The following is a 13,664-nucleotide window of genomic DNA, read 5'->3' on the forward strand; positions in this document are numbered from 1 at the left end:
TAGGGAAAGCGGAGTGTACCTCGTGAATGACGTCATATGACCCATGCTACGGCGATAGCCTGATGAGGGACAGCAGAGTGTACCCTGTGACTGAAGTCTAGGTGACCCGTGCAGTAGAGCTGCCACACCTAGAGTTCAGTACGTCATATGACGGAGGAATTAAATGACAGAGCCCACACAGTTATGGATTCATCAAAGAATTCCCAACAAATCGATGTCGGGCATCTTTATTTATAGTCCCCTTGCATTGGGGTGTCGCAACATCATTGGACAATTAACTATGCAGTTTATTGGTTAGTTTCCAATCCAACATTTGTCATAGGTCAACTTAACCCTTCATTTGCATACCTTCCAGAATCTTCCAAGTCAGCAGTGAATAACCTCTTGATGGAGTGCTGAGGGGCCCAAGTAGCTCGAAGTTCTTATCTTATCAACACACATGTATTCCCTGTACTTTAGCAAAGCATGTGGTCGGCCATTTTGTGTAGTCCTTTTCATGACTCTGTGGCGTAATATTAAATATTACTTATATACCCACATTTACATACATATAGGCACACATACATACATGTGCACCTTCATATATACATACACATACATATGCACATATATACATATACATACATGTATATTCATATATATACACATCCACATATTTCTAGTTTATGAACATTATTCTCTAGTTTTAGTGTGAGGCGTCAACCCCTCCCTTAGTATCTTGTTATTCCTAGGGCCCCTTCAGCTAACATGTGGAAGCTTCTTGATATTCTTATCTCATCTAGACATATGTCCCTAGTTTGTGAAGTAACTTCTCCTGGTATATTTCAATGGCGTCTCTCATTGCGCATTTTAAATTCATCTAATTACTATAATACCTTACAATCAAATAATTTCCATTACATCTCCTCCTCTTATATGATTTGAAACTGGGCAATGCAATCTTCCTGCGGTGGCTTCTTAACGTCCTCCTCTTCACAGTTAGTAAAATATATATATATTCACATCACACATTATATTCTATGTTGCTATTATCTTATGCTTTTGTCAAGGATGACTCCTGTGATAACAGGTGTCTCATTACCAGTTCCTGGTCTCATAGGTAGTTATAGTGCTTTAATCACTTTTTAACATACCAGAGAGCATTACCTGGACCTTGGTTACTTGCTCCTTAAGAGAACAGCGACGCACATGATTTATTCTTACATCATGTATATACTCACCCAATATGCTACTTGATATGTCAACTCCTAAAGCTTCACACACTATACTCTAACTCCTAGAGTTTAAATTTCTAAGAAACACAACACTTTATTATCTTCCCGATCAGCCCTATTACTGCTACTCTTAATATTTCAATATATGTTAACTCAAAGACACATATACAATTTTATTATCATGACACAAATATGTATTCTTCATTGTTTCCACTGTTTTGAGATCACCTCTGCTGTCCTACTATGTTATACCACGCAAATATCTCATTCTCCTTCCTGACCCCAAACTAAACTATCCTACAGGAGCAGGTTGCCTTACCTAACACTGGGAGAAGGGCATAAACGTCTTGGGCTCTCTTCAGGAGTCCACACCCTTTACCCATACAAGGTAACACCCCGTAGGGCATCCCCTCGCTGGAACCTATGGCAGCTATGCTATCCCTGGGTAGGAGAAGGAGCGTGCGTGTGTCTTCATGAGACAAGCAGAAGCGGAACACAATATTGTAAAGAGGTGTTTAGGAAACACATTTCAAAGTACAGTCCATCTTTGTTCAGCTGTCCATAACTCATGCAGAATGCAGTCTTTGTAAGCGAACAGTACTTGCTGCTTTACTCTGTGGTTCAATAGCTTCATAGATCAGGTAAGCTAGTATGATAGAGATCATGGAGATTTCTCCTTAGAGATGATACTGGAGGGACAACAATTCCACAATGTTAGAACACATATAAATATTAGACTTTTTAAAGTTTATATTTGTCTGTTTCCCAGTCTCAATCTGTGATTCATAATTTGTGTTTTTCATCAATCAGATAACAATTCTTCAAAAATGCTCATTATTGGTCATTAAGTTAGACTGAGCATATTTATACATCTCTCAACCTACATTCTATACTTTAACACTCTAATTAGGCTGAGCAGCTAAGCTGGCATTTTAAAATTCTTAACACATTTTATCACAATCCAAACATTAAACACTGAGGAGAATAAATGGATGGCGTCTACTGGGCCTGTAGATTTACTGCCTGAGCCTCATTTGCTCTGGCCTGAGATCATATCAGTAAAGTTCAGTACTCCCACTGCAATACCTATTGCTCCCAGTAGGGTGTCATACCATTACCCCTTCCCTCATTATTATTATGAGGATAAGTATCACATTTATTTTTCATAGGATACAATGATACATGATTACTCTCCTGCCATGGTCACTCTCTGGCAGTGACCAGCGTGAACCCAGTTTGTTTTCCCTTCAGGCTTCACTGAAGTGGCTGTTATCATCAGAACATGTTTCCAATATCCTGGCTCCAGAACAAGTGTTGTATACACGGAGTCAGGATCTGGAAGGGAAGCAAACACTGGTTTATGCATCAAATAAGAATGTTTTTACAGGGCCTGGACATATCCAGAGAAAGTTTAACTTAGACTATACAGACACAGTAGTGACAGATGACGGAACATCTTCGCATACGCAGACAATTACTGGACTGGGACAGTGTACAGAGTTTATACAAGTTAACTTTGACAATGACAATCTTCGCAAGCAACTTTATGCTCAGACACTAGACATCCAGGAAAGGAGAAAGACTATAACACAGCTGAGAGAGATTGGGCGGAGGTATGGGACGCTGTATAGACAACTTACGGTCCAGCATAACAGGTTAATATTACTGACTTGTTACCCTGCTGTACTGGTGAGACATCTGCATATGGAGACCACCAACCGCTGCCCCCTCACATAATGTGTTCAGAATGCAGTATTATATGTTTTGTTGTTATCTGAGCTGTTGATAGAATTTCCCTTTACATTTAATAACTGCATATCTCTATAGTATTTGTACATGGTTTATATATATTTTGTTTTCTGCCTCTTTCACAACCAGTAGGTGGCCACTGCTGGGAAGTGACGGTTTTTGTAAGAACACAATGTCAGCATTACAATATAGACACTTAGTTTTAGCTGATGCATGTAATGCCCGCATTCTCCACCAAAAATGTCGCGGCAAAAATATATGGCCGTCTAGGGAAAGCGGAGTGTACCTCGTGAATGACGTCATATGACCCATGCTACGGCGATAGCCTGATGAGGGACAGCAGAGTGTACCCTGTGACTGAAGTCTAGGTGACCCGTGCAGTAGAGCTGCCACACCTAGAGTTCAGTACGTCATATGACGGAGGAATTAAATGACAGAGCCCACACAGTTATGGATTCATCAAAGAATTCCCAACAAATCGATGTCGGGCATCTTTATTTATAGTCCCCTTGCATTGGGGTGTCGCAACATCATTGGACAATTAACTATGCAGTTTATTGGTTAGTTTCCAATCCAACATTTGTCATAGGTCAACTTAACCCTTCATTTGCATACCTTCCAGAATCTTCCAAGTCAGCAGTGAATAACCTCTTGATGGAGTGCTGAGGGGCCCAAGTAGCTCGAAGTTCTTATCTTATCAACACACATGTATTCCCTGTACTTTAGCAAAGCATGTGGTCGGCCATTTTGTGTAGTCCTTTTCATGACTCTGTGGCGTAATATTAAATATTACTTATATACCCACATTTACATACATATAGGCACACATACATACATGTGCACCTTCATATATACATACACATACATATGCACATATATACATATACATACATGTATATTCATATATATACACATCCACATATTTCTAGTTTATGAACATTATTCTCTAGTTTTAGTGTGAGGCGTCAACCCCTCCCTTAGTATCTTGTTATTCCTAGGGCCCCTTCAGCTAACATGTGGAAGCTTCTTGATATTCTTATCTCATCTAGACATATGTCCCTAGTTTGTGAAGTAACTTCTCCTGGTATATTTCAATGGCGTCTCTCATTGCGCATTTTAAATTCATCTAATTACTATAATACCTTACAATCAAATAATTTCCATTACATCTCCTCCTCTTATATGATTTGAAACTGGGCAATGCAATCTTCCTGCGGTGGCTTCTTAACGTCCTCCTCTTCACAGTTAGTAAAATATATATATATTCACATCACACATTATATTCTATGTTGCTATTATCTTATGCTTTTGTCAAGGATGACTCCTGTGATAACAGGTGTCTCATTACCAGTTCCTGGTCTCATAGGTAGTTATAGTGCTTTAATCACTTTTTAACATACCAGAGAGCATTACCTGGACCTTGGTTACTTGCTCCTTAAGAGAACAGCGACGCACATGATTTATTCTTACATCATGTATATACTCACCCAATATGCTACTTGATATGTCAACTCCTAAAGCTTCACACACTATACTCTAACTCCTAGAGTTTAAATTTCTAAGAAACACAACACTTTATTATCTTCCCGATCAGCCCTATTACTGCTACTCTTAATATTTCAATATATGTTAACTCAAAGACACATATACAATTTTATTATCATGACACAAATATGTATTCTTCATTGTTTCCACTGTTTTGAGATCACCTCTGCTGTCCTACTATGTTATACCACGCAAATATCTCATTCTCCTTCCTGACCCCAAACTAAACTATCCTACAGGAGCAGGTTGCCTTACCTAACACTGGGAGAAGGGCATAAACGTCTTGGGCTCTCTTCAGGAGTCCACACCCTTTACCCATACAAGGTAACACCCCGTAGGGCATCCCCTCGCTGGAACCTATGGCAGCTATGCTATCCCTGGGTAGGAGAAGGAGCGTGCGTGTGTCTTCATGAGACAAGCAGAAGCGGAACACAATATTGTAAAGAGGTGTTTAGGAAACACATTTCAAAGTACAGTCCATCTTTGTTCAGCTGTCCATAACTCATGCAGAATGCAGTCTTTGTAAGCGAACAGTACTTGCTGCTTTACTCTGTGGTTCAATAGCTTCATAGATCAGGTAAGCTAGTATGATAGAGATCATGGAGATTTCTCCTTAGAGATGATACTGGAGGGACAACAATTCCACAATGTTAGAACACATATAAATATTAGACTTTTTAAAGTTTATATTTGTCTGTTTCCCAGTCTCAATCTGTGATTCATAATTTGTGTTTTTCATCAATCAGATAACAATTCTTCAAAAATGCTCATTATTGGTCATTAAGTTAGACTGAGCATATTTATACATCTCTCAACCTACATTCTATACTTTAACACTCTAATTAGGCTGAGCAGCTAAGCTGGCATTTTAAAATTCTTAACACATTTTATCACAATCCAAACATTAAACACTGAGGAGAATAAATGGATGGCGTCTACTGGGCCTGTAGATTTACTGCCTGAGCCTCATTTGCTCTGGCCTGAGATCATATCAGTAAAGTTCAGTACTCCCACTGCAATACCTATTGCTCCCAGTAGGGTGTCATACCATTACCCCTTCCCTCATTATTATTATGAGGATAAGTATCACATTTATTTTTCATAGGATACAATGATACATGATTACTCTCCTGCCATGGTCACTCTCTGGCAGTGACCAGCGTGAACCCAGTTTGTTTTCCCTTCAGGCTTCACTGAAGTGGCTGTTATCATCAGAACATGTTTCCAATATCCTGGCTCCAGAACAAGTGTTGTATACACGGAGTCAGGATCTGGAAGGGAAGCAAACACTGGTTTATGCATCAAATAAGAATGTTTTTACAGGGCCTGGACATATCCAGAGAAAGTACCATACTGTATCTGCAACTTCTGCTGAAAGTACCGCCCTGTACTGGAAGCTAATCCAAAGGGGATACAATGCAGAAGGAAGGGTGGCAGGGAGTGTGAAAAGCCGTTATTTCTATTGTCTCTGGAATCCCATAACCACAAAATTACCTCGTTCAACAATTTGGTTGCTACCTCTGTAGTGGCAAAACGATACCTGATCGGACAGGCCTTAACGTATACAGATAAGCTGTCAACACAGATATGGCATAATATACAAATTTGCAACCTTTAGAAGTGGGTAGAGCGGCCCAGGTGTGTGCCTCTGTGCTGTCTTCACTACTCTCCCTATGTATGTAAAGCACAGGTCATATGCTCCTGGGTATACCTGGCTGCGACCGTGCTGAATCCAGGAATAATCCAATGTTGAGACACAAGGTTTCACATCAGTCTTTGACTGGTGTGTTTCTCCGTGTGCACAATGGGCCATCATCGAGTAGAGGGCATGAGAGAGACATAGTCAGTGGTCTCCTCACACAGGCCGGCATCCGTCTGGCTTGCCCCTGCCTTCGTCCAGCAGCTCAGTTATCAAACTCACTGGAGGGGCCGGGGTTACAGGTTTGGACGTTGACCTAACCCTCTTACCCTAGGTCTTGCTACACCTGCCTTGGCAGCAGTGCCCACACGTGCGTTTCCTTTTGCTTCTATTCAGTCCTCCTCTATTATCCCTAGTTATGTAAGCAACATAAGAGCCTGCATGTTAGGCAGTAATCTGTGTATATGTCTGCCTTACCCTCTGCCGCTCTACATGCTTCTGTCAGGGCCTTCACTTCCGCCTCCTGTGCTGACAGATGAGGTGGAAATGGTTCTGCTTTTGTTACCTCATTCTGTGTGACTACTGCATACCGCTGTACCTGCCATGTTCCTGGCATCCTCAGCCATCTACAAAACAAAACTTGAAAATCTGGGTTAGCCATCAGTTCATCATTTTACATATTCAAACCCCTCAGTTTCTTGTGACATGAGGGTAATGCGGTCAGGTGACAGGAGTGCATCCTATTACTGTAACTAAAAAAAAAAACTAAAATATTCTCAGTCTTTCTCCCCCCTTCTAAATCCAGCGGAAGACCAAAGTGCGGTATAGCGCCCAATCCAGCCACATGGCTTCTGCCAGATTTAGCAGTACACCACAAAACAAAACAAAATATGGGGGTAGAAGAAACTGTACACGTTTCAAAATAAATACCACAATCCTGCCCTGATACATATACTGGGCATATCCTTGAGATAAAAATGTGTTAATCCTATATATTTATTTATCTCTCCGCCAATTAGGAATGCCAGACAAAACCAAGAGTCTGACTGTAATATACCTGTGAGGACTGTATAGCACTTGAAATAAGCAGAACTAATACATATATTCTCAATATATATCATACACAGCCTGAGCTGTACATTTTCTATGTATGTTATAATTATTTAGTACTCATGTTCACAATTTCTCTAGCACAGGTGAAATACTAATTTACCAAGGGCATTACATGCATCATTCTTTCTGGTCAGCTAAAATGTTGTTGTTTCTCTGAGTGATAAAAGTTTTCTTTTTGTCCTGAGGTAGGTGAGATTCAGCTTATTCACCACCGTGAGACCTGGGTATGCGCAACCTGGGTAGGACGTTGAAGTGAGCCATTATATTAAGCTTTATATCATCACCCATCTTGGTCACTTTGGGGTGGTATCAGCCCCATAGGGTACAAGACGGAGGTGGATTTTTTCGCCTAGTGACCCGTCGTGACGGCACTGGGGTGGTATCAGCCCCAGACGGCTGTGCCTAGACAAAGGGGGGGGGGAGCATCCACCTATGTGATGACATTTGTACATGATTTTGCAGGATACACCTGAGGCTTAGTAATAACCAGTTGGATCATGGAAGGCTCACTGGGAAATGAGGGGGAAGGGGAAGTATGTGTTCAAACGCCCACTAGGCAGATAATCCAGGAGACAATAAGCACCCCTGTCAGATGCGCTGATTGCAATAGATTGACTTATAAGAGTGTCGATAACTTAGACTATACAGACACAGTAGTGACAGATGACGGAACATCTTCGCATACGCAGACAATTACTGGACTGGGACAGTGTACAGAGTTTATACAAGTTAACTTTGACAATGACAATCTTCGCAAGCAACTTTATGCTCAGACACTAGACATCCAGGAAAGGAGAAAGACTATAACACAGCTGAGAGAGATTGGGCGGAGGTATGGGACGCTGTATAGACAACTTACGGTCCAGCATAACAGGTTAATATTACTGACTTGTTACCCTGCTGTACTGGTGAGACATCTGCATATGGAGACCACCAACCGCTGCCCCCTCACATAATGTGTTCAGAATGCAGTATTATATGTTTTGTTGTTATCTGAGCTGTTGATAGAATTTCCCTTTACATTTAATAACTGCATATCTCTATAGTATTTGTACATGGTTTATATATATTTTGTTTTCTGCCTCTTTCACAACCAGTAGGTGGCCACTGCTGGGAAGTGACGGTTTTTGTAAGAACACAATGTCAGCATTACAATATAGACACTTAGTTTTAGCTGATGCATGTAATGCCCGCATTCTCCACCAAAAATGTCGCGGCAAAAATATATGGCCGTCTAGGGAAAGCGGAGTGTACCTCGTGAATGACGTCATATGACCCATGCTACGGCGATAGCCTGATGAGGGACAGCAGAGTGTACCCTGTGACTGAAGTCTAGGTGACCCGTGCAGTAGAGCTGCCACACCTAGAGTTCAGTACGTCATATGACGGAGGAATTAAATGACAGAGCCCACACAGTTATGGATTCATCAAAGAATTCCCAACAAATCGATGTCGGGCATCTTTATTTATAGTCCCCTTGCATTGGGGTGTCGCAACATCATTGGACAATTAACTATGCAGTTTATTGGTTAGTTTCCAATCCAACATTTGTCATAGGTCAACTTAACCCTTCATTTGCATACCTTCCAGAATCTTCCAAGTCAGCAGTGAATAACCTCTTGATGGAGTGCTGAGGGGCCCAAGTAGCTCGAAGTTCTTATCTTATCAACACACATGTATTCCCTGTACTTTAGCAAAGCATGTGGTCGGCCATTTTGTGTAGTCCTTTTCATGACTCTGTGGCGTAATATTAAATATTACTTATATACCCACATTTACATACATATAGGCACACATACATACATGTGCACCTTCATATATACATACACATACATATGCACATATATACATATACATACATGTATATTCATATATATACACATCCACATATTTCTAGTTTATGAACATTATTCTCTAGTTTTAGTGTGAGGCGTCAACCCCTCCCTTAGTATCTTGTTATTCCTAGGGCCCCTTCAGCTAACATGTGGAAGCTTCTTGATATTCTTATCTCATCTAGACATATGTCCCTAGTTTGTGAAGTAACTTCTCCTGGTATATTTCAATGGCGTCTCTCATTGCGCATTTTAAATTCATCTAATTACTATAATACCTTACAATCAAATAATTTCCATTACATCTCCTCCTCTTATATGATTTGAAACTGGGCAATGCAATCTTCCTGCGGTGGCTTCTTAACGTCCTCCTCTTCACAGTTAGTAAAATATATATATATTCACATCACACATTATATTCTATGTTGCTATTATCTTATGCTTTTGTCAAGGATGACTCCTGTGATAACAGGTGTCTCATTACCAGTTCCTGGTCTCATAGGTAGTTATAGTGCTTTAATCACTTTTTAACATACCAGAGAGCATTACCTGGACCTTGGTTACTTGCTCCTTAAGAGAACAGCGACGCACATGATTTATTCTTACATCATGTATATACTCACCCAATATGCTACTTGATATGTCAACTCCTAAAGCTTCACACACTATACTCTAACTCCTAGAGTTTAAATTTCTAAGAAACACAACACTTTATTATCTTCCCGATCAGCCCTATTACTGCTACTCTTAATATTTCAATATATGTTAACTCAAAGACACATATACAATTTTATTATCATGACACAAATATGTATTCTTCATTGTTTCCACTGTTTTGAGATCACCTCTGCTGTCCTACTATGTTATACCACGCAAATATCTCATTCTCCTTCCTGACCCCAAACTAAACTATCCTACAGGAGCAGGTTGCCTTACCTAACACTGGGAGAAGGGCATAAACGTCTTGGGCTCTCTTCAGGAGTCCACACCCTTTACCCATACAAGGTAACACCCCGTAGGGCATCCCCTCGCTGGAACCTATGGCAGCTATGCTATCCCTGGGTAGGAGAAGGAGCGTGCGTGTGTCTTCATGAGACAAGCAGAAGCGGAACACAATATTGTAAAGAGGTGTTTAGGAAACACATTTCAAAGTACAGTCCATCTTTGTTCAGCTGTCCATAACTCATGCAGAATGCAGTCTTTGTAAGCGAACAGTACTTGCTGCTTTACTCTGTGGTTCAATAGCTTCATAGATCAGGTAAGCTAGTATGATAGAGATCATGGAGATTTCTCCTTAGAGATGATACTGGAGGGACAACAATTCCACAATGTTAGAACACATATAAATATTAGACTTTTTAAAGTTTATATTTGTCTGTTTCCCAGTCTCAATCTGTGATTCATAATTTGTGTTTTTCATCAATCAGATAACAATTCTTCAAAAATGCTCATTATTGGTCATTAAGTTAGACTGAGCATATTTATACATCTCTCAACCTACATTCTATACTTTAACACTCTAATTAGGCTGAGCAGCTAAGCTGGCATTTTAAAATTCTTAACACATTTTATCACAATCCAAACATTAAACACTGAGGAGAATAAATGGATGGCGTCTACTGGGCCTGTAGATTTACTGCCTGAGCCTCATTTGCTCTGGCCTGAGATCATATCAGTAAAGTTCAGTACTCCCACTGCAATACCTATTGCTCCCAGTAGGGTGTCATACCATTACCCCTTCCCTCATTATTATTATGAGGATAAGTATCACATTTATTTTTCATAGGATACAATGATACATGATTACTCTCCTGCCATGGTCACTCTCTGGCAGTGACCAGCGTGAACCCAGTTTGTTTTCCCTTCAGGCTTCACTGAAGTGGCTGTTATCATCAGAACATGTTTCCAATATCCTGGCTCCAGAACAAGTGTTGTATACACGGAGTCAGGATCTGGAAGGGAAGCAAACACTGGTTTATGCATCAAATAAGAATGTTTTTACAGGGCCTGGACATATCCAGAGAAAGTTTAACTTAGACTATACAGACACAGTAGTGACAGATGACGGAACATCTTCGCATACGCAGACAATTACTGGACTGGGACAGTGTACAGAGTTTATACAAGTTAACTTTGACAATGACAATCTTCGCAAGCAACTTTATGCTCAGACACTAGACATCCAGGAAAGGAGAAAGACTATAACACAGCTGAGAGAGATTGGGCGGAGGTATGGGACGCTGTATAGACAACTTACGGTCCAGCATAACAGGTTAATATTACTGACTTGTTACCCTGCTGTACTGGTGAGACATCTGCATATGGAGACCACCAACCGCTGCCCCCTCACATAATGTGTTCAGAATGCAGTATTATATGTTTTGTTGTTATCTGAGCTGTTGATAGAATTTCCCTTTACATTTAATAACTGCATATCTCTATAGTATTTGTACATGGTTTATATATATTTTGTTTTCTGCCTCTTTCACAACCAGTAGGTGGCCACTGCTGGGAAGTGACGGTTTTTGTAAGAACACAATGTCAGCATTACAATATAGACACTTAGTTTTAGCTGATGCATGTAATGCCCGCATTCTCCACCAAAAATGTCGCGGCAAAAATATATGGCCGTCTAGGGAAAGCGGAGTGTACCTCGTGAATGACGTCATATGACCCATGCTACGGCGATAGCCTGATGAGGGACAGCAGAGTGTACCCTGTGACTGAAGTCTAGGTGACCCGTGCAGTAGAGCTGCCACACCTAGAGTTCAGTACGTCATATGACGGAGGAATTAAATGACAGAGCCCACACAGTTATGGATTCATCAAAGAATTCCCAACAAATCGATGTCGGGCATCTTTATTTATAGTCCCCTTGCATTGGGGTGTCGCAACATCATTGGACAATTAACTATGCAGTTTATTGGTTAGTTTCCAATCCAACATTTGTCATAGGTCAACTTAACCCTTCATTTGCATACCTTCCAGAATCTTCCAAGTCAGCAGTGAATAACCTCTTGATGGAGTGCTGAGGGGCCCAAGTAGCTCGAAGTTCTTATCTTATCAACACACATGTATTCCCTGTACTTTAGCAAAGCATGTGGTCGGCCATTTTGTGTAGTCCTTTTCATGACTCTGTGGCGTAATATTAAATATTACTTATATACCCACATTTACATACATATAGGCACACATACATACATGTGCACCTTCATATATACATACACATACATATGCACATATATACATATACATACATGTATATTCATATATATACACATCCACATATTTCTAGTTTATGAACATTATTCTCTAGTTTTAGTGTGAGGCGTCAACCCCTCCCTTAGTATCTTGTTATTCCTAGGGCCCCTTCAGCTAACATGTGGAAGCTTCTTGATATTCTTATCTCATCTAGACATATGTCCCTAGTTTGTGAAGTAACTTCTCCTGGTATATTTCAATGGCGTCTCTCATTGCGCATTTTAAATTCATCTAATTACTATAATACCTTACAATCAAATAATTTCCATTACAAAAGTAAGATGCATGTTGAAATCCAAAATGCCTCATTCATTTTTCCTCAAATGTTCACAATTAAGAAACAGCCAGGCTGTCCCCATACATATTAGATAAAGGACTGATCCTCTTAAATTAATAAGTTAATATTAATCTGATATGTATGACCAGCATTAGTGAGCATGTTGCACACCAGACTACGCATCTGCAGTATATTTTCTAATGACAACTTCTTTGTATTTACTAACAGACACTCCAATTGACCCAATGCATATATTACGACTCACTGTCTCCAATGTCATTTGTTCCGTTGTGTTTGGTGAAAGATTTGAGTATGAAGATCAGAAATTCTTGGCCCTCTTGTCATATATGAACAATCTTCTCCAGATGTTCAACAGCAGTTTTGGGCAGGTAAATATTACAAAAAAGTGTAAAGTATATGGGTGTAGTGCCACTAACACAAATTTACAAAGATTATACAGTTTCACTACCTCTGGCAACCTCTACTCCTGTGGTTGAGGTTAGACCTGCATTGTGTCCAATATAGTCACATGTCAATGCACACAAATCCATCTGCATGTATGGGGAATACACTGTAGTAATTTACAAGTATGAAAGGACCTATTGCTGATATTTGGACACTTTGACTTGCATAAAAGAGGTCTACAGCTCCTATACAGACTGTGTTGTGGCATTATGGGGTGCAGAGGTAGCAATCACACTAGGGGATCAAACTACACAGGGTTTGTTTGCAGTCTGTAAACATAAAGATCTAAACAGTTACAACAAAAATTATTCAACCCCCGTTGCAAATAATGTTGACTTGAAAAAATTGCAGACTTTCATCTGCTTGCAAAACAAGCACAACAAATTTAAATAGCTCAACATAACTAACATAAATGCAAATCCAAGAATATTACCGTAGTAAACTGGAGGCGACTGACTGTAAGGAACGCTGTCAGAAGCAGGTATGTAGCTGTGCATCACATTTAAATCACAGAATGCGGCCATATGCTTACTGATATACTGATACAAAATGCAAGCGCAGGTATAAGC

General features: G+C 40.1%; 1 protein-coding gene across 3 annotated transcripts in view; it reads left to right on the forward strand.

Moving 5' to 3' along the window:
- LOC136580508 (cytochrome P450 2C8-like) overlaps positions 1-13,664 on the forward strand; it is a 56,641-nt gene that overhangs the window by 22,431 nt on the left and 20,546 nt on the right. For all 3 annotated transcript variants that reach the window (XM_066581116.1, XM_066581113.1, XM_066581114.1), the window contains one exon: positions 12,859-13,019. In XM_066581116.1, the coding sequence (XP_066437213.1) occupies positions 12,859-13,019 (161 nt within the window). The remainder of the gene's footprint in view (positions 1-12,858; positions 13,020-13,664) is intronic.

The sequence above is a fragment of the Eleutherodactylus coqui genome, chromosome 10, assembly GCF_035609145.1.
Source record: "Eleutherodactylus coqui strain aEleCoq1 chromosome 10, aEleCoq1.hap1, whole genome shotgun sequence".
NCBI classification, from domain to species: Eukaryota; Metazoa; Chordata; class Amphibia; order Anura; family Eleutherodactylidae; genus Eleutherodactylus; species Eleutherodactylus coqui.